This window comes from Limulus polyphemus, unplaced genomic scaffold (assembly GCF_000517525.1).
Source record: "Limulus polyphemus unplaced genomic scaffold, Limulus_polyphemus-2.1.2 Scaffold16, whole genome shotgun sequence".
Taxonomy (NCBI): domain Eukaryota; kingdom Metazoa; phylum Arthropoda; class Merostomata; order Xiphosura; family Limulidae; genus Limulus; species Limulus polyphemus.
Genome location: NW_013665626.1, coordinates 115,633 through 140,305, shown reverse-complemented (window position 1 = coordinate 140,305; position 24,673 = coordinate 115,633). Strand labels below are relative to the sequence as shown.

The 24,673-nt window shown below is 32.4% G+C and overlaps 1 protein-coding gene across 1 annotated transcript; it reads right to left on the bottom strand.

Annotated features, from left to right (window-relative positions):
- Window positions 1-7,436: 7,436 nt before the first annotated feature.
- Window positions 7,437-11,753, bottom strand: LOC106457411 (peritrophin-1-like). The gene is made up of 3 exons (XM_013916828.2): window positions 11,564-11,753; window positions 10,309-10,545; window positions 7,437-7,760 (listed from the first exon to the last, which is right to left on the bottom strand). Exons 1-3 carry the CDS (start codon window positions 11,622-11,624, stop codon window positions 7,744-7,746), a joined length of 315 nt encoding a protein of 104 aa, XP_013772282.1. The 5' UTR covers window positions 11,625-11,753; the 3' UTR covers window positions 7,437-7,743.
- Window positions 11,754-24,673: the final 12,920 nt, after the last annotated feature.

The following is a 24,673-nucleotide window of genomic DNA, read 5'->3' as shown; positions in this document are numbered from 1 at the left end:
AACAAATAAGAAAATACGAAAAATAGGAGAGAAGTATTCATAATACAAACTACTAGTCCTAAACGGCTATAATTCAATTTATGTTATCAAAGGAAAACAAAATCATTCAAAAGGTGGAATAAGTGTACAAGTTGATGAGAAGCAAATTCTGCTGACTTAAAATCGACTCCAATTTATAAATCTCGAAATTCTCTCTCGGATTCGCAATTTTTTCTCAGCGTCAGCTCGACTAACTATCATAAAACTGTCAGCTGGACATGCATTGAGTTTTGTTCAGACACTTGACGAAGTTTCTTTTACAAAATTAAACAATCGCCTATCGGTAGATCCGACATCTTCAAGGACACATGAATTTAAATGTAGCCGAAGATCGCTTATTCGTAGGGATGAATTCCTTGAAATGAACAACCCTTTCATTGTAATAACAGATATAAAAATATATCTGATTTGTACCTGAGGATCGATTAAGCCCAATATTAAAGCTTCATTTTTAACTGTTGTATCTTTGGACACATTAAACTTTAATGCTTTACGTTAGACAGTTTTCAATATTTCACTGACTATCAATGAAACAACTGTTAAGTTCAATATAAGTTATTCACTCATGAGATATAGAATAATTGTTTATTGTTATAATTCATGAGATTTTTACTAGGTTAACTTTAACCGATCTGAAACAAAAATATGAAAATGTGCATGCAGACAATTCTAAAAGTTTCGGTTTACGATACATACTAATTAGGAAACTACTTTGTTGATATTGCACAAAAGTATTCAAAAGAAGATAAGTTGGATTTATGTTAACTTTCAATTATAAACTTTATATATATGAGTGTTTTTACTTAAATACCACAATAAATTATTGTAAGAGAAAAATTGTACAATATGATAAAATGGTAATCAACAGGACATTTTCAACCGTTGTTTTTCATAAAAGCTTAAACATAGATTAGCCATATAACCATAGCAAATGCGAATTAGGCTTCATACTAATCCTGCCAATAAACAAAAACCATTAATTATAAAATATGATCCTTTAATTTTGAACATCATCTGCTTATAAAAAACATGGTCAGACAGTTCATATATTAAACAATTAACTAACATGGTCAGACAGTTCATGTATTAAACAATTAACTGACATGGTTAGACAGTTCATTTTATAAACAATTAACTGACATGGTTAGACAGTTCATTTACTATATCTGAATGATAAACAATTAACTCAGTACATAAACACTATTGTAGAGGAAATGTACATTATCATTAAAATATGGATTCTGCAAATAATTAAACAACTCGAAACTATCTTCGACATTTTAAACAAGTGGTCTCACATGATATTCCAATTTCTGATTTTGAAACAAACTACACATTATTCCCGCTTGAGAACCGATTGGTCTAAAGTTTTTATAACGACTTTCAGTTATAGTTTTGTCTTTTTTTTAACTGTAACAAATACTCTCGTGATTATATTTCTCTTATAGCATTTGATAATATTATGTAATTTCAGAATTTTTTCTGTCCTTTAATATATGGTTAACCTTTATATAATTACTTCTGTTTAAAGTCACTATTATATTTCATTTTCTGGCTTTGTTATAACTAAATCAATACGTTTTTAAAGTTCAAAAAGAGCATGATATTCTATTTGAGGTTAAGTGTAAGATTTCTTCACAGAATTTTAATCATGAAAACAATACAATGCAAGACCAATAACACTAATTCTCCCTGTGTTATTACTTATTAGTATAAATGAATACAAAGCAATATTTTAAACTTTTCAAGAAAGATAAATAATTGTAAAATTGTCCGGAAGACAAACCAGGCACTAATATAGCTTTTTTCAAGATCAATAAGTAAACGACGTGGAAAGATTTGTTGACGTTCGCAATGTTTCAGTAATCCTAACTTATGAGAATTTCAATGAGTCCTCAAGTATAAATTTTTGTTGTTCTAAAAATGAAGAAATTTTGTCTTCCGTACCTACTGGATAAAAAGAGTATATAAAAGGAAGGGGATGGGACCTGAAGCAAAACGAAAATGATGTTAGGATATAAAAAATTACTAAAAATTGATATTGTAACCCTTACTGTAAAACATACTTCAGCTGTTGAATTTTGCCGGTTTTTGAAGTGATAGACTGAAGAGAAGGCAACTATTCTACATTACTCACCGCCAACTCATGAGCTACTCTAAATAAATAGTGGAATTTGACATTCACTCTTATAACGCGGTAAGGGGGCACAAACGACGATATCTTAGATCCACAGTCCAGGACGCTAACCCCTGGACTGCACGCGGTCCATATACTTGAGTGAAACACCACAATATTTTAGGGCATACTTCTTCCACTGTTCTAAGTTCAGTCGTGTAACTTTGAGCATAAATAAAAGCTAAATAAACAGTACAAACCCAGCTTTTTTAATAACGGAATAAAGCCATTTGGAAAACTTTTATCGTTAAGAAATAGCGTTAAAGAAGTAACTGTCGCAACTTGGAACCCGGAAGCATTAACAAAAGTGAGGAAAAAATTTAACCCAAAATATCAGACTTTATTATAGTCATTTAATTTTGCATTGAACTGAAAATTTAATACGCACGTACTACACTGTAATTAAATAAAAACAACAACATTAAAGCCACTCCCACCTTTAAAATACACTAACATCTAAAACATCTACCTCGTGAGAATAGATCGAAATTTGCAAGCGAGCTTTCAGTGCATTTCAAAATCATGAGCAGTCATAAATTCTTAAACAACATATAAGTTATTCGAAAGTTGAAACAGGCATATCTATTGAAGAGAACCGGTAGAGTCGAGTTCTGTTGATTTAAAATCGACTGTTAATCCTTCCAAATGTAAAATAATATATATGAAGTGATGGTTTCAAAAATGTTAAAAATGTTGATAAAATGCTATCCAAAATAAACTTAATGGATCGTTTAGAATAACCCTAAGGACTAGAATTATTTACCAGTACTAATTTACAATACTTCATGTTCTAGTTTATTATTAGTCTTTTTTTTATTAAACTCGATGTTCTACAGTATTTTTACAAGTTTTCAGAAAAATAAAGCTCACCGAAATAATAGTTCTTTCTGAATTTGATTTAAAGTCACGAAAACATTATGAAACGAACGATATTTAATTTTGTGTACTTCAAATCGTAAGCGTACGTGAATAAAGCTTCATAGCAGTGTGTATGTATTCTCTTTAAATGTATATATATATGTATATATATCAGCATTTTCTTTTGCGTGATATCTCTTTATCAACACATTTCGTTTATCAACAAACTTTTTCTCACCTCTCTTTTTCAATGGTGAGTCTGAGGACTTCTAAGGCTAAAAATAGGGTTTCGATACCCGTGGTAGCTTTATGCTTAGAAACAAAGAAAAACCTCTTGTTGTCATTTTCATGGTTTTCTTATAAACGAAGCTGTGGCCACAAATTTGTCTAATCCATTGTCAAACATAAAATATGCATTCTTGACGACACATAACTTTGAAATATGGTAAGGATATGTTTAGTAGTTTGTGTTCATGAATTTGTTCATCTTGATACTAAACCCTTGGTTGGTGGTATTGTTAACTGATGGAACTTGTCTACGTAGCTATATGTTACTATTTATCTTCTTTCCTTTAAATAAATCAGTTGCAAAAAAAGTCATAATAAAAGAAAATTTAACAAATAGCTTCGAAGAAAGACTGACTGCTAAGATGTACGTTAGGTTTAGTTATTGTGAATTTTACCTGTGTTCCTTATTATGTCGTATGTGAGCTGGTCTGCCTATTATATGCGTAAGATATGTCGAGAAATCTTCTCAAACGCTTCAATGATGCGAATAAGTGTAATAAATACAATGCATTTCTGTGAAAATTGCACTTCAAATAATTTCTTAAACAAGGAATCAAAATAACCTATAAAGCCAAAAATAAAACTAATTACATGATCAACTCATGTTCACAAGTAATTTTTTATTTATTGAAAGCAAACATATTTCATTGCACTCTCAAGTCAGAAGCGAAACAAAGTTCATATCAATTGTAGAGATAAACAAATTTTCAGATACCACCTCCAAAATTAAACAGATTACGTGTTTGTTTGTTTATTTTGCGAAAACCTACAATCTTCACTCAAGCGACCTCAATATATTCTACCGCAATTAGCACCGTGACATCAGTTGTGCCATTGGCTTTTTGTTATTTGTATGAAACAGGGTTCTCAAGAATGGTAGTCATTAAGAACGGATATTGATTTCAACTAAAATAACTTGCTTTCATATTTCATAGACATCGCTACTTAAGTGGAACAGCTGTGCTTATCCAAACAGACACGCCCATCCTATTGACAGTTACGTTGTATTCATTGTTATAAATATAATATTACATGGGTAGGGGTAGGAAGGGGTGCTAGCGAGTCTGAATACCGCCAAATAAGTGGTCACGATAAGCGAGAGTTTATGAAATTCTAATTCAGACCACAAGAATCCATTGTGCGTTTACTCAGTCTGTCTTTTATACAACATCGAAGTTGCATAGTGTCACCCCCTCAGGAATCTGACGTTCAGAAATCGTTGGTTCAAAATCTAGCAAACAAATAGAAAACAACAAATGCCAAAGTTAGTCGTCAGGATTTGAACAAGAACATAAGGGACACAATCAGATAGTTTTGAGTCAATCACCTTTGTATACATAATATTTCTTATACAAATCAATAAAGATTATTAAACCAGAGCATCAGTATTTAAGCTTAAAGCTTTCACGCTTTGATATCCACATGCTATCAATATCTCACATGCAGAATATAAAGACATTCTCGTTAGAGTAAGTAAAGATCGATACTGAAGCTACTATCTATACATAGTACAAACGGATCTAAGTATATACATGTATGTTGGGACCTGGCATGGCCAAGTGGTTAGGGGCGCTCGACTCGCAATCTGTGGGTCGCGGGTTCGAATCTCCGTCCCACCAAACATACTCGCTCTTTTAGCAGTGGGGGATTTATAATGTGACGGTCAATCCCACTATTTGTTGGTAAAAGAGTAGCCCAAGAGTTGGCACTGAGTGGTGATGACTAGCCGTCTTCCCTCTAGTGTTTTACTGCTAAATTAGTGACGGATAGTGCAGATATCTCTGGTGTAGCTTTGTGCGAAATTCATACCAGTCAAACATGTATTTGTTTTTTCTCTACTGTTCCATGTACAAAAAGCCACCCGTAACACAATGCTAACAACGATCACAATAATAACTAGTCTCATCTCGGGGAATGATCCAACTCTATGTAAAACTAAATCGGTCATAATTTATAGTTTCGCTTTCCCAGGCTCTTTTATTTGGTGACTATTTTAATATCCTCTCTCGACATGCTGCGCTAGTGATAACGCCAAGTTAACCTTGTCATTGGCTTTCCTCTGTGTGTGTTTGTGGGAAGAGGTGGGGACACTATACGACTGTTTTGTTGATTTTTTTTATAAACAAACAACTTTCAATAAGCTGAAGAACACTTAACTAATGCTGTATTTTTAAGGACTTACACATGACATATCAGATTTTAGTCACAGAAAGCTCTGGCTGCTGCAGAGATTTATACGAAGTACCATGCATAAAGAAAATAAGTGTAAAATAATATTCATAATGATAAAGATCTGCGTCTAGAGAAACACAAGATACCATTAATCTTACATTATATCAATTATCTAATGAAAAACATGTTAGGTGTGAAAAAAGGTGTGGCCATAAAAGATTGTGCGTGCGACTTAAAGGAATTAAATAAACATTGACCGCTAAACTGGTAGCTACGCTTATAACATAGGTAATAATTTTATAGCAAAATATATTCAATCATTAGTTGAACAAACAAATAAACGCGACTGGGCTAACTAATTAATGAATATTTGCTGTAAAATTGTTATCAGTGGTATAAGTGTAGCTACCAGTTTGGCTGCCAATTTTGATTTCAATTCTTTGAGTCGCACGCTCAATCCTTTCTTGGCAGCACCTTTTTATTCACACCTAAGGTGTTTTTCATTAAATAGCTATAACCAGGTAACAAAATGTTTTCATGAGAAACAAAACAACTAGCTTGGATGTATGGTTACCCTGTGACGTGACATTGGAACCTATAAGTTGCTGATCCAAATGTCGTGATTATAATACTGCTCACTGAATAACAATGATGAGTGTTTAGGGACATGTTATTATATTAAATTTCGCTTGAAAAAAATAGTAATCTTTTTTGCCTGCAATACCAACACCCCCTGAAAAAAAAAAAGATATTGAAATGTGCATTGTTTCGTTTCGGGATGTTATAAAATGTGACTTTAGAAAAATGTAAAATTCAGTTACGTCAAATATGAAAGTTCATAAAGATTTTCACATTATGGAATATGATGGAAAGTCTCTGTATATTTTAAAATTATATTCTTAATCAATAACTAAACTAATATTTATTAGTAACTAAAATACGTTTATAACACTAATACTACATTGTTTTGTGCTGTCACTCAGAATAAGAACTTATGGGATTGCACTGGATCAGTTGAAATACTACGTTTTTAACAGAACATTTAAGTTTAGTGGGGTTTTTTTGCGACATTGCAGTTTTTTTAAATCTTATTTCAATGTTTCGTCATATCTTGTCGTTTCCTTCTTAAGTTTCACAACAATAATAAAGCTTACTTTCTAGATGGCGCAGCTGCTTTCACTTTTAATGCTTCGTTGTTGTTGTTTGAAGTTAAGCACAAAGCTACACAATGGGCTATCTGTGCTCTGCCCACCACGTTTATCGAAGCCCGGTTTCTAGCGTTGTAAGTCCGCAGACATGCCGTTGTGCCACTGGGGGGGGGGGGGCACTTTTAATGCAAGAGCTCTTGTCCAATCTCATTCATACATTTCTTTAACTTTTAGACATTCTACCGAAAGATTAAATGTCATCATGGCACTGCTACTGTTGCATACACCGAAAACAGCAGGGTTTTCCTAGTATGCAGTTGACCGCAATTTGTATACCCGTTAAAACATTTGTGCAGTTAAAAATTCACCTATACAAGTAAGTTCAAGTGGATAAATATTCTCAAAAAAATCATATTTCAGATTATAAAATACCATCCCAGAGTTGATAAATAAATGTATTTACTAGAATATTCCTCTTTTTTATCATTTGTTACTAGGGCTGTATATATGAGGTGCAATAAGACGTCGTCTATTAAAAAATGATGAAGTTAAAATATAATTGTACAGTTGAAAAAATCCTTAGGAAAAACTCCGGAAAATAGATAAATAAGACAATATCATTAGCCCAATCAGCATTCGAATAACTTTTATTTTACATATTATCTTTTTATTCTTTATTTTACTTATTAGATTACCGGAAATGCCTTAAACAAGATATATGTCAATAGAGAACAACTTCAACATCCCAGTCTTGATTTTAGTATTTTTAATGATGTGTACGAAGATTACAATATTCATTATTTTCATTTCCTTCACTTAATTCATAAATGAGACTCAATTAGATTATATATCGTAATGCTTTATTAAGATATATTTAAGAAGTTACAGTAGTAAGATAACGAAACGTATACATCATATCTGTGAAAGAACACAAAAATGCGTCATCTGAGCAATAAAATAGTTTATCCACTAGACGAGTCAGTATAGAATCCATCATCTTAGCTTTACCTCAAGAATACTAAATTTCATATCATGATTTCCCGAATAAGATATGGATCGTGTTCACTTCTGGTGGCAATCTAAAGAAGAAATTGAAAGTAAAACACAAGAGTTTATAAAGGAGATTTTCTGTAAACAAACGTAAATTTCTGTCTGGAATCCATCGGATTTTTATGCACATTTTTCAAAAACTATTCATACACCAAGTTTCTTCTAGGTCATATCTTTATCAGCTACACGGTCTCTAATAAGATATGAGGCCCACAGAAAATTAACCAAAAACGTTATCAGTATTATAGCCAAACCTAATAATTACTACTAATATCTCCTGTGTATTTTACAGAAAAATAGGTAATATTTTAGATCAGCAAACTAGTCCATAATTTGAGGGTTAAGATAGGTGGGAATGAGAGTTTGCTATATTCCAGTCATTCAATTGTTATATAAGAATTTGGGTTCACCTTCGTTTTACAAATGATGACTCCTCAGTCTCAAAGTTGATCTGAATATTCTTAGCATTACTTTTTAAATAGCAGAGTTATTTTTCAACAAAGGCACAAGTCATGGCTGGAACCTCAAGCTAAGCTAAAATTTGCATCATAAATAACATTTTAAGTTTTCTATTCTAAGTATTTTTAATTTTCGCTTATGATATATAATGTAACTAGGTATTATATGTATAAATAGTAACATTGGTATTAGAAAAACAATATTCGTGCTTAATGGCCAGACGTTAAATATTTATCATTTAAAAAGCTTTAATAGAAACCTACCTCTTTGTTTTGGCTGTTTGTTAACTCAGATATACATATTGTACAGGGTGAGAAACATTAGCAAACACATTAGCTTCAATTGATTGTAATGGCCCTAACCTAACAAACAATATTCAAAACAGAACACACTTTGGCAACTAGCGTCATCTGTTATCCAGAAACTAAGTTAATATATTTTAGAGCACTTACAATTAGAGCATGGATTCACGATTGGACACTTTAACAGCAAAGTTATACAATATCTACCGAAACTCTTTTACGTGCATTTGTAATGTTATGAAACTTGTATTTAGATTCCACACAAGACGAGAAGTAATTTTCTTCTCCTTAAAGTCCTGATGTATTTGTAATGCTACAAGACTTGTGTTTAATTTTGATGAAAGAGTTAGCACAAAGGATCATACATAAAGTGTAATAAACATAAAATAAGACCTAAAACTCGAACACTTTCGAATAGTTGACTATTCTTCCTTAGGAGAACAAAGAAGAAAAAGAATAGTCAACTACTCGAAAGCGCTCGAGTTTTGGGTCTTATTTTAAGACTTGTGTTTATATTGTACTCAGGACGAATTACAGTTATAGTTTCTCTTCATAGCCTGGAAAGAAGCATTTGTAATGTTAGGTTACAAAACTCATGTTAGACGTGCTAAGAATGAGACGTTATGAATGTATGATACACGTGAATGCTGCAGTAATTTATCTCTGATGTTAAGCTACTTTAAACTTACACAATCGGAGTCATTTACTTCGCTTTAATTTGTCACTAGACGTTTTTAGTGAGAATTACATAAAAGTTTTGCATATACTGATGTCATACTTTTCAATGGTCGGGAAATTGGTGACAGTGCACGAAGCAAGTAACTAGTTATATGTTATTTGTAAGTAAGTGATATCTTTTTTATAGTGTAATTTCATCAAAGTAATGATCAAAATGTTTAATACATATAGATCTAATATTTGTATTTAGTTACTACTATATATATAATACTATTTACTACGATGATTATTTTGTATTGTTAGCGAAGTATTCAAAATTTGTTTGGATACGACAAAATTATGTGTCACAAATTACAGAAGGATCTTATTTATCTAACTCATTGTGTATTAAACTGTATGATTCAGGAGAGAGTGCCATGTTGAGGTCAATGCGACTGAGTATAAATATTGTTTAAATGAAAATCATATTATATATATATTCGTTCTAAGGACTTTACATACAATGCAGTATCGGAAGTAATTATGGAAACTGTAAATATAATGTTTAAGCTTTCTAACTCGACTGCTTCTTTATCAACAGTAGTATTTCATGTATGCTTTCAAGAGTTTTCAATGAACTCCGATTGAAACATGAAATTCCCCTCAATCTGTTGTATGGAGTAGTTTCACCAGTGAAATCTTTGACTTCTATGTCATGAGACATTTCTATCCTACGAGTCATAAGTAATTTCGTCACACCACTACTGAGAATAGTGCAAATACCTGTACTTTTATACTTATACTGTCTGATTGGTTGGATGACAACTAATCATAGTGTAAATTGCCAGGATGTGACTGTTCTCTGGCGCAGTTCATTGCAATAGAGGGAGAACAATTTCATAATATTTGAATTTTATATCCATTCTATTCACTGTTGTTCCCCAGTGGCATAGCGGTATGTCCGCAGACTTATACTGCTAGAAACCGGGTTTCGATACCCGTGGTGGGCAGAGCACAGATAGCCCTTTGTGTAGCTTTGTGCTTAATAACAAACAACAACAACTATTCTCTGTTACTATAATTACTTTGCAATATTGTTGAAAACGTTTTTACTGTTATCTTAAATGTTCTCTATACAAATAAAATGTGATATACTTACATGTATTTTGAGCGCGACAGTCTGCCTGATGAGGCCAATCACAAGTGTTTCGTTTTAAGTTGAAGTGAAGACCTGATGGACACTTTAGAAAGTAGGATGTACAGTTGTAACAATTGAAAAAGGAGCAGCAGTCGTTAGGGTTAGCGTTAAGGCCATTAGGGTTGATACATGGACTCTGTTCACCACAGAAAATAACGTAACCATGTGTATCAGTCTTCACCTCGTATCCAGCCATCACTGAAAAAATAGAAAATAGGTCTAGTAATTCAAGCGACTTTGTCGTTTGATTACAAATCATATTGGAAATAAGGTTGAAGAAAACTACAGCTTAATAGTATCAGTAATATAGTTATGGAAAAGAAGTATTACTGTAACAACAAGCAGTTACAGTTAAATATTAAAAGTAGTTGAATTCCGGTTTCACAGCCTAATGTTATCTACCATGCTATAATATATTTTAGCATTTAAGTGACAGTAGATTGTAAGTTCTTGTATTGTAACTCAATATATATATATATATATACATCAATGTTCATTGCATATTTAAGTGATAGTAGATTGTAAGCTCCTGCATTGTAACTCAACACGCATATATATGTATATACACCAATGTTCATTGCATATTTAAGTGATAGTAGATTGTAAGCTCCTGCATTGTAACTCAACACACACATATATATACATCAATGTCCATTGCATATTTAAGTGATAGTAGATTGTAAGCTCCTGCATTGTAACTCAACACACACATATATATACATCAATGTCCATTGCATATTTAAGTGCAGCGTAAAGATTGTAAAGTTTTACTCACTAACCTAATAATAAACGTAATAATAGTATTTATTTCTAAATTAAACAAATGGAAAACGGAAGAAATAAAAGCTATATTAATAAAACAAACTGGGTTAAATCGAAGGAGAATCGTCATATTCGATCAATATTCGTGGTATAGTACATTGTGAGATGGTATGTTAGCTGTTTTGTCATAACATATTAAGAACAGTGTGTGAAAAGGTCAAACTGTGGTAATTTTAATATTATATTTGTCAAGGTTAGCTAATTTTCAATGGCTGAGTTACTATGACATACGTATCGGATAGCTACTTCTTATTTCTAATGTTCATATGTCTTTAGACTTTTTTAAATCAGTAATGAATTGACATGTAATCTAATGTGGCATATTTCTGTCCTACTGCAAGGAAGTTCTAGTATAATAAGTTGTCACAACAACACAAAACTAAAGTCTACTTACCTTGTATTACATAAAACCGCAAAACTAAACAAAGAATTAATCTTAAATAGATAAAAAACATTCTGAAACTGAAACCACCAGTTGACACGAAGCTAGTCAGTAGCAGTAGCCTGTTAAAAAGTGTCGCTTCTAGCTACATGTGGATATTTGTAGTTTTGATTATACACAGGAAGTTATATTACACGAGAGTGGGATTTATTGATAAGGCTAATGTGTACATTTGCTCAACCTTGGAGACAAAATCTCTTAGAACAGGGTCGGTTTCCCTTCCCTTTACATGTTGACACATCCTACATTTTTAATCTTTACTCGTTTAACGTTTGCAACAGGAACAACGTTCGTAAGTGTTTTTGTAAGCAACTTTTGTGATATTTCCTATGCATGTTTTAATAATTTATTCTATAAAGTTTGGAAATTATAGTCTCAGTTCTTTTTTTTGTAATTAATTTCATGTATGAAAAACTTGTTAATAATTACAGTTAATAACCTTGCTAGGACTCATTCCTTTATTGAAGATAACATAATAGTGCATTAAACTGTGAACAGATGGCAGCAGCAGTCAGTTATAATAATTTATTATCATTTGGCCACAACAATCAACAAGAGTTATATGGCAAAGAACAAAAGAGTTTTAGAAGAAAGTATCTTAAGTAATAGATTACAAAATGAAAAATATATATTGTCGTTTTTTTAGTAAAAAAATTCACACACAGGTTTACATGAAGTCATGTTGTGGTTTTGCTACTTAATTTGAACTTTCCTGTTTTCATACTAAACAGAGAATGAAATCAAACTAGAAAATGGAAGAGTTTTACACACACACACACTTTGTCGGAGTAATAGAGTATAAAGGTAGGTGTGTATGTATCTTAAATTTTCACTAACATCAAAACAGCAATACCTGGAGAGATACGTGCATGAAAGTATAAGAAACCAGTTAATTTCGATCATTTATCAAAATACAAATTGTATTTAAAAATTTACAAAATGTGTGTGTTTTCAAAATGTTACTCGGACACAAAACCTGTGGCTGATCGGTGGACGCTGAGAACACTTGGTTAAGATGTTAAAAGTTGACGATATTGAAGTATCCATGCTCCTGATACCGTGTACTTTGAGGAAGAAGAAATGATCAGGTCAACTGTGCGAAAATAAACCTTTTTTGATTAAAAAGTACCAAGACGGCAATGAATATTATAGATAAATATGTAATCCTCTCATGGGCTTGCAACCATTCTTTGATATAAAAACTAGAAATCTTTAGAGGTATTACTTCAAAATGAATCCTAGTGAAGTTTATAGTTTCGCCACCTGCTGTTAATTGTACTTAACTTACACGAAGCAATGACAAAACCCTAAAGTTAATAAATTCTAACATATTTTGACTCTCTTTCCGGATGCTCTTTGTCAAATCAATGAGGTTAAAATAAAGGCCTATCTTTCAAAATTAATATTTTTTTTACAGTACAGGATTAGTCGTGAATTGTTATTGAAACAGTGCGACTTAATTAAAAAACATTACCTTACATAAATTTCCCCGCTAATTTCTCCAAGCCCGTTCCCTGTGGTTTCGCTAGTAGATAGGAACAGTGGGAATCTCGTTAATCCAGTGTTGTTTCTATCAAAATTTTGCTATTTCTCTTTGTTTTAAATAAAATATTTCATTCATTTTTTTTCACTTTCAATGAAACATTATCAAAGGTATCAATATTCATTTTAAGAATTCCAGTTGAATAATATTTTAAGAATTTATGTGCCTAATATAACATCATTCATTTAATACTAATTATATAAGCTAGTCATCAAAAGTACATTTTCAGGGATTAGAAAAATATATTACGTGGCTCTCTTATTGCATTATCGAATTCGTTGGTCAAGTTGTATATTCTTAATGGTATATTATCAAAACACATACACAGCGTGGTCACAAGTAAACACAACAATACTTTTGTATGATATAAAGTAAAGAGAAAAGATCAAATACATAAGCTTTCCATTCCGATATCTATGGACAAACCAATACAACACCATTCACTCATTTCAAATATATATATATATATATATATTGGTTTTATAAAATGCAATATTCTAGCCCCAAAGAAACTCTACCATCCTGTTTTACCTTTTAGAAATAATGGTAAACTAATTTTACAACAGAACTTCACATCGTGTGTAAGCATCTGTAGTTTTGGAACCACCACTGACTCACTGTAAATGAGCAGTGGTAAAAGCCACCAGAGTGGTGTTGGTTTGGTGTTTCTGGGGCAGGTACTCATGCTTGTGCTTCCAATGAAAAGCAATTACTTCATCATTAACTATTGTGATATCTATTAAAATCTTGGTGTTATCATTCATTAAAAAGTGATGCTCTAACAGGTGTTACATAGGTAAGTTTTAGTTTATCCCCAGCATCTCCCAAAAAAGATAAGACAAAGTTTTGCAACTGACCTTCTTTCTGGATTAAAGACTATGTTTGTGCAATCAGTTGCACTCCTAACTTTTTGATATACTGAGGAATATAATCCTCTTTTGCATTTGATTTTACACAGTGAGACGACCATCCAGAACTTCCCTGCTTTATTTAAGAAAAGTATCAATATGATTCTTAAAAAGATCTCCGAATTTAATAGGAAAGTGGAAAATCATATATATTTTCATTTCCTGGTAGCCACACTCAACTGCTTATTTCATCTCTTTGGTGACCCAGGTAACAATAAAAACTCTCTTGGCATCAAAGTGGTTACATGATGATCTTGATTCCACATGATCTGCATAAAGGAAAAGTTAAAGAGTTATCCTCAATTTTAACATTAGTGAGAAATTGAACTTCTCAAGAATGAAGAGTAAAATAACAGACATATTAAATCCTTTTCAATATCCTATAAGGTGGCAAGTTCTAATAAGGTATGCAGCAACAAAAAGCTCAGGCCATTTATAACAATGAAGAAAAGTATAATTATCATCCAGTTTAGACCAAATGACACATCTTTCCAGACTACTATATTGATATTGGATTTTTTCATCTAATGGAACAAACTCTTCATCATGGTCTATGAACTGAAAAGAGGGCATGAGCAGAGCCTTCCGGAAATACCCCAATTACACTGAAACATAATTCTCAGATCTATATAAAGTTAGTTCTGTTTCATTTATTTCTCATTAGACTTCAAGAAGGATAACTGTCTACAACCACATTTTATGAGTTTTGTGTCAGGTCCAACAGGAAGTGGTAAAGCAAAGTTTTAATTTATCATTGTAATGTTACATATATTATTTCTGAAAAGATTATGTGGTTTTATTATGAATTTCAACCCCTGTTTACTGAAGACCAAGGAGCTTTCCAAACAAGTCAGGGATAAAGTGGTAAAGAAACATAGATCAGGAGAAGCTAACAAGAAAATTGCAACGTCGCTGATGATCTCTTTGAGTACAGTGAAGTAAATTATTAAGAAGTGGAATGTGCTTCAAACCGTTAGGGAGGCCACTGTGAAGCCGAAAGAAACTTTGAAAGATTTGCAAAGTTCCATATCTGTAATGGGAGTCAATGTTCATACATCAACAATATATCAGTCCCAATACAAAGCTGGCCTGTATGGGCAAGTGGCAAGAAAGAAGCCATTACTGAAAAAGGATTATCCTAAATTTCATAGGGGAGTTTGCAACAAAGCATTTAAATGATACTGCAGACATGTGGTAAAAGGTTTTGGGGTCAGATGAGACAAAAAAGTGAGCATCTCGGTCTAAATTCAAAACATTATATCTGGTGCAAGCCCAACAAAGCACATCAATAACAAATTTATGGCGAGACTTGAAAATTTCAGTTCATCAACAATCCCAATGAACTTGTCAGAATTGGAGCAATTTTACAAGGAAGAATGGGCAAAAATTACACCATCCCATTGTGCAAAGCAGGTAAAGACCTATCCATAAAGACTCAAAGCAGTAATTGTTGCAAAATTACTGACTTAGGGGGCTGACTACTTATGCAATCAAGAAATTTCAGTTTATATATTTTCTTTGTAGGTTTTGCTGACATTCAACCTCCTTCACACATAATAGTGTTAAGTTTGATCATTAGAGCTTTGAATAAAAACAAGATCATTAAAAATTATTTACATTATTTGTATTTCATCAAAATGTGACATTATTGGTGAATATCTTTGCAAGGATCTGTATATGAGTTGTGTCTTGAACAGATGCATTTACTATGAAATCAAGTTAAACAAATTTGATTAAACACAGACAGAGACCATTACACTAATTTTGTGACCTTTCAAACTAATATTTTACACCTGAACTGATTTAGGATTGTCATAACAAAGGGGTTGAATACTTATGCAATTGAGAATATTAAAACAATTTTTTTAATCTAACTACTTATATAATAACAGCTTTTATATCTTTCTCAATTTGGGTTAGCTTGTGTGTAGATTCTCAAAATAAAATTTCATTTGAAAGTTTCATGATTGCAAACTCAGACGACAACAAAATGTGGAAACTTTGCAGGGGTTGAATACTTTTACAAGACACTGTAAATAGCATCAAAAGTTGCTCCACACATTATTTAAATAGATTAACCCTATCAATACGGGGGTCAGTCAATTTGACAGAGTCACGTGACCTTTTGTACTCATTTAAAGTATTTATAAATTTAATACTTATAACTCTCAATATATTGGGTATATCTTCACCAAATTTAGCAGTCTTTCAGTTAATATTAGAAGTCTTTCATATACAAAAAGCCATATTTCTTAGTGAAATATTTAAAATAAAATAAAATAAAGATTTGTACACTAATATATTGAGTATTTGTTTTGAATACTCAATGTGCAAAGTAATTTTCATGTTAAAATTAAAAATACTTTTTTGTCATCTCAAAAATCCTTTGTGTATTCCCTAAAACTCCTAATTGCATTTCAAACTTTTTTCAGTAAAACTTTATAGTTTATATGTTATTTTTTCTATCCTATCTCCAAACAGGATCAGTCAATTCGACCGACCTCGTAACCACCAAAAAAAAAAATCGAAATAAACCTGAATTAACCTTTCTTTTCTTTCTAGAGTGACTTCAAATTGAAACATAAAACTACATTCGTTTATCCTAAGTTCGTAACATTATACATCTATTTATAATTAAATTTTGTTGTTTTATTGCCCGTTGAACCATGTCTAACTACTATCCACGCCATTATAAGTTCTAAATCACTCCAGGAACGTGCAGCTCACTTTACACTATCGAATTATATTACCCATGAGTTGCTCTCATGTGTGCCTCGTGAACCATTTTAATCATATTATTATTATTACTTATTTTATCTAATCTAATCTTAAATAACTTAAAAAGATCCGTATTTTTTATTTTACTTACTTTTATAATAATAGATTAAGAATAAATATGAAAAACAAGAAATAAAATATTTACCTAATCTTCTTTGTTCTTGTTGTCGGGTTTCAAAGAGAACTAACCCTATTTTTTATACTATAGATAGTAATGCACTTAACAATTTTATTTAATTGAATAATGCACCAAAGAATATAGAATAATAACATGCAAAGAGTAGACAAATTCACTTACCTCTCAAAATTTTCCTGGCTTTCTAACTATGCGACAAGAGCCATTACAAATTCGCTCAAGCTAGTCGTTAACTTTCCCACAAGAACGAATCATGTACTGTGAATAAAATTGACGATATTCTGTTCAGAATATAACGTTATACAATACGTCAGTTGATAGAAGAAAACCTTGACTTTCTATTGGTTATAGTTAATGTATAATGAAATGTAAGAGAGAACTAGCAACGAATTGGGAAAGAAAGGATGTGACAGGTGGGTGTGGAAGGAGAAGTCTGTTTTTCTATTCGATAGCTATGTAACCATACAAAATTGAAGACTATGAAAGTTATGGTTTGTTTGAGCAATAACGATTTTGTAGAGAGTATTTTACATTTAATTTTGTACATTTTCGATGGGTGATGGATAAAATAGGGATATGACATTCTAAGAAAAATGTGTCACATGGATCACACTAGTGCAAATTCAGGATTTTGAAAAATATTTTCTTGTAGAATTAAGAACTTAAAACTAATATACTATTAAAATGTAGATTATGTGCTAAGATTTTATGCTATTATAATTGGTATAACATAATCAAAAAGTAGTTTAATATAATTTTGAATGTAAGGCACTAAAACCTTGTGTCATGCGCAGTAAAGGGTACCTAGGGTGATAGGGTTAAAAGACTATTTGCCAGAGCTACACATGAGCTGTGTGTGTTTGTGAATGCACTTTAAATGTTTTAATCGGTATCTTTCCACGAAGAACATACAAAAGTGTTAACTTAGATGATACAAGTCATTATTGTGAAAGTTGGCTGTCAAAAAAGCATGAGTTAAATAGAAAAGGAACTTACTAGTACAGAAAGGAGGAATCTGCCATTACTCATAGCACCAATATTTTCATTATTTGGTGGTTGGACAAGATGGGCTATTGGTAAAGCTGTTGGAATTTTAAAATATGGAACAAATAAATTGAAGTATTCTTATTCCTGAAGAACTAGTACACGCACTTTATCAACCCAAAGTTTATGAAAGACCATTACATAAACTATTAAACTCTATAAATAACAATGTGAATTTTGTCATAGAAAATGATCTATTACCTATAAACAATAAAACAAAGGTGATAAAACAGCTGCAGCAACCTCACCAGACCTTTCATTCTCAAGCCATTGAACCCATTAAAATGGAATCAGTGACTCGTGAAAATATAGAGATCATCAACAGCATTCATCAGAAATATGAAAAGAAAGCTAAAACTCTATTAAATTTGATATGTTTCAGTAGGGATTTAATGTGGAATGATTGAGAAGAATTAGTGATTAGTGGAAGATCCATCCCAAACAATAATATAATTGACCTAATCAATGATGTATTAGAAAAAATGAAAGAATCTTATCCCTATAGGATGAAAAGAATTTGCAGAATGATTGTCAGATATGAATATTCTCAAAGAAGTTGTTGGAAATGTAGAAATGGATGTATATGAAATGTTATACATATGTTAAAAGACCTAAATGTACTGTATCTAAATGGGTTCATTTTTAATATAGTTCTGTCTTATCTATTTATTTGTGTCTTGACTGTCATCGTGGACTGTTGTGAGCCTTTAAGCTTAGTAATATTTTATGCCATCTAAAAATTAATATCGCCTATTATAAAGGTCAAGCTATTATTACAATTAGAGGGTGCCCCCAATGGCACAGAGGTATGTCTGCGAACTTACAATGCTAGAAACCGCGTTTCGATACCCGTGGTGGGCAGAGCACGGATAGCCCATTGTGTAGCTTTGTGCTTAATTTCAAACAAACGAACATACAAACTGTTACAGAGAAGGTTGATGGTAAACTAAATAATAGTTCATGGTATTATCGTAGAAAATGATGTATAATAAAAACTACAATCTATATATTATAACTCTACAGATCTTGCTAGCTACAGTGGAGTACAGCCTTTATTTAGATCTGTGAAAGTTAGATAAATCGATTTCTCTAAAACAGATTAAAGACTGGTTAAGTCATAAGGATACATACACTTTACACAAACCAGTATGATATAAATTCCGAGAAACAGAGTGATCGTTTCTGGAACTCATGAACAATGGATGGCTTATTTGGTAGATCTCTCTAACCTAAGCCAGTATAACGATCAGTTTAGTATTTACTCACTTGCACTGATGTGTTTTTTAAATTTGCAAGGCTGGAAGTGTGTTTGAAAAACAACTATACATTTTCAATCTGGCTCTGAGTTATAAACCTAAGTGCCACTGGGTCTATATTTACTATGTTTGAGATGAGAAAGTAGAATATTTTGATCCATTAGGACAGCCTCCAGATAATAAAATTCATCAAGAATAATTGTTGAATGTGGACTTACAACAAAAAGTGCTGCAAGGACTGTATTTATCTGTATGTATTATGCTTATTATCATTGTTGACATTCGTTGAAATAAAAACTGTTATCTAAATTTTGATCCCATAAACATATTAATGATATTTTTGTTCATGATTTTTTTGCAAAACCTTTTTGATGTAAATATGTCCTTAATAAATATGTCTTTTTATGTTGGTCAGATTGCAAAATTTTTATTGTAAGAAAATAATGAAGAGTCAAAATGAAATATCTTGTCAAGAATTAATTTATTGCTATACACAACACTTAAGAAGTAATAGTTTTATTTACAAAATATAGACATTGATGATATGTTGAGACACATTGATTTACATCCCCCTCTGGTGGTTCACTCGCGAATTACCTGCACTCTCATGATGCCAATGCGCCCTCTGTTGCCACTTCATTGAACTATAACCCTAAGATAGCAGCGCCATCTAATGCCACTTCTTGGCGTCATCGTCTATACTTCTCTCCTATTGCCTGAGGTCGAAACATGTGTAGCCATCTGGTGGCGTGCCATGCAACAACCGTCCTAACTACTATTATCATTATTATAGGCCCGGCATGTCCCGGTGGTTAGGGCACTTGACTCGCAATCTGATGGACGCGGGTTCGAATCCACATCCCACCAAACATTCTCGATATTATTAAACTATAATTTCCAAAGTCTTCTTTTTGTTGATCATTATATGATGTTGTATATTTTAATGTTTGTTACCAGCATATGTATTCACCTATGGTTTATCAACGTGCACAATATTCAGTGTGTTATACATTCACTAATGTGTTGTCAAGATATGTTCTTAATGTGTTATCAACACATATTGTATAGGGTATTACCAGTTGGCCCCCAGTGGCACAGCAGTACGTCTGCAGACTTACAATGCTAGAAATCAGGTTTCGATACCCATGGTGGGCAGAGCACAGATAACCCATTGAGTAGCTTTATGCTTAACTTCAAACAAACAAATGACCAAATATGCGTTTACCAGTATATCATATGAAACTCTTTCTGCTGTGTGTTATCAACATATGTATTATTATTAATGTGTACAATCACTGATATGTCGTTAGCAAATACGTTTAACATATGTTATTAACATATAGATACACTTATGTTTTATTAAAAATACCTTACTGGAAATCATAGATCAGAATATACACCCGCCAAATTTCAATGGTGTCATGTAGGCCGATGACAAGGACAGAAAATTAAATCTAGGAGAGCAAGTAGGTGGCACAAGATGGAATAGACTGACCAATGTGCATGTGGCTAGCAGAGACAAGTCAGCTGCTGTTTTATGTATAGTGTGCCAGTTCTTGAGTTATTTGACTAACATCATGATGAGTTAGATTGCTGATGACATGGCTTGATAAGCAAAGTGATGAATATTTATTTATATTACACTCAACCTAACAGTTAGGGAGAAATAAACTTCCTGTAGAAACAAAGAGTAGCGGTGCCACTTAAGGGGAGCTCACCAGTTCATCCATAATCAAGCTATGCTGTGTTGATCAAAACTGTATCAGGCATAGGGACCCTAGAAGGCAGAAGATGAATAAATAAGTGATAATAACTACTCGTGCAATAAAGTAGCTAAGTTTTAGGGAACTAAACAAATAGAAACATTAGGGCTGGAAAAGATCTGAGAGTAACAGTGGCTGTTATAGGCACTACATAGTTAGATCATTCACCACATGCAACAATCTTCATCCCAAGGTTGTACATCAAGATGAGTTAATTACTAATTGGAACAAAGACAGAAGATAGTGCATTAGCTAATATGTTAGTTGAAATCCCCAAGTGCATTTAAGACGCCTTTGAAAACTTTCAGTCATATCAACAGAAGGGGATTACAAAGGTTATGCACGTAAATTACTAAACCACTGTCACAGCTACAGTAAAGAGGTTGATTTTGAAGATCTGTAATCAGTAAAAGCGATTGAAATTCATCGAGTTAGAGATCATGTTCCCAAATGTTTCAACAAACGAGTTATTTGCATCAAAAAGTTCATCTCCAATAGAAATCTAGATCACTTTCTCTGGTTTAAAGTAAAATATATAAAAATATTGTACATATAATTTAAAATATTTGTTTATTGTTGTTACCAGGTGAACAGGTGGATTTTCTCTTAATTGATTAAATTCTTCTAAGAAAAGGTAACAACTTTGGTCGTGGTCGTGTGGAGTTAATCTGCCTTGTGAGTGTATAAGCTAACCGACTGTGGAGTGAACATGTGGGGATTTGATTTGTTTAGGATTTTGTGCAAAGCTACACGAGGGCTATCTGAGCTAGCCATCCCTAATTTAGCAATGTAAGACTAGAAGGAAGGTAGCTAGTCAACACCATCCACCGCCAACTCTTGGGCTTTTATTTTACCAACGAATAGTTGGATTGACCATCACATTATAACGCTTCAGTGGCTGAAAAGGCGAGCATGTTGGGTGTGACTGGAATTCGAACTCGCGACACGCAGATTGTGAGTCGAGAGCCCTAACCACCAGGCTACGTTCGGGGAGCTCTGACAGCCAAATCTAGAGGTTGGTACTTTCATTCTTTACAATGGTGCAGAATATATGAGACAGAACAATGAATAGATCCGTTTAGCAGATATTTGGAGTTGTGACTGGCTTAGAGCATGGTTAAGTCTAAAATAAAATATATAATTACGTGAACTCCGACATATTCTTTATTCATTTTTATCTGTAAGTTGTCCTTTTCTCTAGAAGGTATCCTAAAAAAGCGGAATTAAGTTTTAAAGCCAAATAGTTTAAGATGCAATGCAGCTTCCATAAAAAGTATTATTTTTTCGGGCAACAGTGTCATTTTTAAGCATTGTTAAAACCTGAATTTAGGTTTTTGCTTGTATTTCAAATTTCGTTAAATAACTAGAAATTACTTTTCAAACATGTGTATCGTTGTTCAACAACAATTTGAGTTGTATTTATTTTCTTTATTCTAGTTTATTGTATATTTGTTTATCCCAGCAATATTAGTACTACACGTACTGCAGAATGAAGACTTGTATGGGGGTTGTGAACATACAACATTCGCTGGTATCATAAACTTCAGTGTTAACAATATTGATGGTTTGTTTGTAATTAAGCACAAAGCTACAAAATGGACTATCTGTGCTCTGCCCACCACGGGTATCGAAACCCGGATTCTAGCGTTGTAAGTCCGCAGACATACCGCTGTGCCACTGGGGGGCTAACAATATTGATGGAGAGAGATTTTTCAGCGCTAAATGTTTTGTAGGATATTAACATGTGCGTTATATGATGTTGTATTATTCAGAAGGTAAATTGAAATATTTAATTTGTCATGGATTTTGTTTCGATATATTAAACTTTTTGAATATATCGAAGTATAAAACACTGAAATTTATGAACATTTCAAATTTAAAAAACGTTAACAAAGTTATTTTTTTCTAGAAGCAAGACCCATATGACCAGTAAGTTATAGAGACTTATGATTTTGAAGATTACACTTCTCTTCCCATATTGAAATCTTTAACGAAGAATTATCCATTTGCGTAAGTGTATTTTCATTTAAGTAATATATTTATTTTTTGTGCTAAAAATATATTAAATAAGCGTTGAAATCCTACATATTAAAATATGTTTTTTAATTATTTTGATTAAAGAGTTTGATATTATGATTACCAGACTCATTTTATAGTACAGTATGAAAATGTTTTAGCAAAAGTTATATAGTTGAGAAGTATTTAGCCCAATCTTGACGTCCTCCGGTGGGACAGTGGTAAGTCTATGGCTTATAACGTTAAAATCCAGCGTTCGATTCCTTACTGTGGACACAACAGGTAGCCCAACATGGCTTTGCTCTAAAAAACAAACTTTCTTAATACGGCAATGAAAAAAAAACGTGGACTTCTCTACTTTCGTTTTGTTCATTTCATGTTAACCAAACATGATCACTTTTAGCAATGTAGAACACACTTTAGGAGTAGCATATTTTATGCTAACTTCTTCAAATATTACTTTTATTGGTCTGTTAAAATGTAAGATATTTTGATCTAACATCGACCGGTTGACTTTCATTTCTACTTAAGAAAACTATAAAAAGTTTGTCAATGAACGTTTTTGTTTAAATTATGCAAAAAAAAACAAACAAACTGTTTCTTCAATATTTTCTCATCGCATTATCCATAACGAGAATAAACGTTGCTTATCTAAACATAAATCGTATCTAAATGACAATGTACACTTATGGCCTAATTTGTTTCTTGTTATTTTCTCGTAGACGTTTTGTGAGAATTTCATTATGTACTGTGGTATGATGAATGTGAAATGATTTTAGATGTTAATGAGTAACTTCAAACGAAAATTCTTTCTTCTTATCCAGCTTACAAAATCAACACTTATTTCTATTCTTATTTGACAATTCCTTGACACATATATTCAGTTTCGGTTTTTTCTTTCTTTGTCCTTGAAATTACACATTTAGTAAAAACGGGAATATTTTACCGATGCTTCATGTCCGTTGCAAGTCTGAAGGCTTATAATATTAAAAATCGTGTTTCGATATCCGTGTTGAACACAACACAGATATCCCACAGTGTAACTTTGCGCTTTACAACAAAATGAACAAACAAATCCGTTGTTCGAGCCAGTCCTCTTATATTCTCCATTGAAAGGCAGGCAGTGGGTGACAGTGGGTACAAGTTATTTGATTTGTTTTGTTTTGTTTATGTCAATATAATACTTTAACGTAACACGTTATTGATATATCTTTTAACATTATTCTAAACAATGCTACTAATCTTAACTTTTAGTTAATAGATATTTTGTTTTACCACTGATTTTAACATTGTAAGTACGAAAACGTATCACTGTCCCATCGGTGGACAAACGTTACTGACTTGGATTTGTTTGTTTGAAGTTAAGCACAGAGCTACACAATGGGTTATCTGTGTTCTGCTCACCACGGGTATCGAAACCTGGTTTCTAACGTCGTAAGTCCGCAGATATGATACAAAATGGTAATACGTTAAAACAAAAGAATCAAAATAAATTCTTCGATATAAAACAAATAATTGTCTGCGTAACAATTGCTTGAAACTTTGAAATCTTTATAAGATATGGAGGCTACCGACTTGGGGTAGGAATCTCATACTTTCTCATTTTATAGACCGTGAT

Bases quoted from the DNA above. Each gene is read 5' to 3' on its own strand.
- LOC106457411 (XM_013916828.2), bottom strand. From the start codon at position 11,624: ATGTTTTTTATCTATTTAAGATTAATTCTTTGTTTAGTTTTGCGGTTT. The intron at 10,546-11,563 runs GTAAGTAGACTT...CTATTTTTTCAG, and splicing joins GCGGTTTTATGTAATACAAG to TGATGGCTGGATACGAGGTG.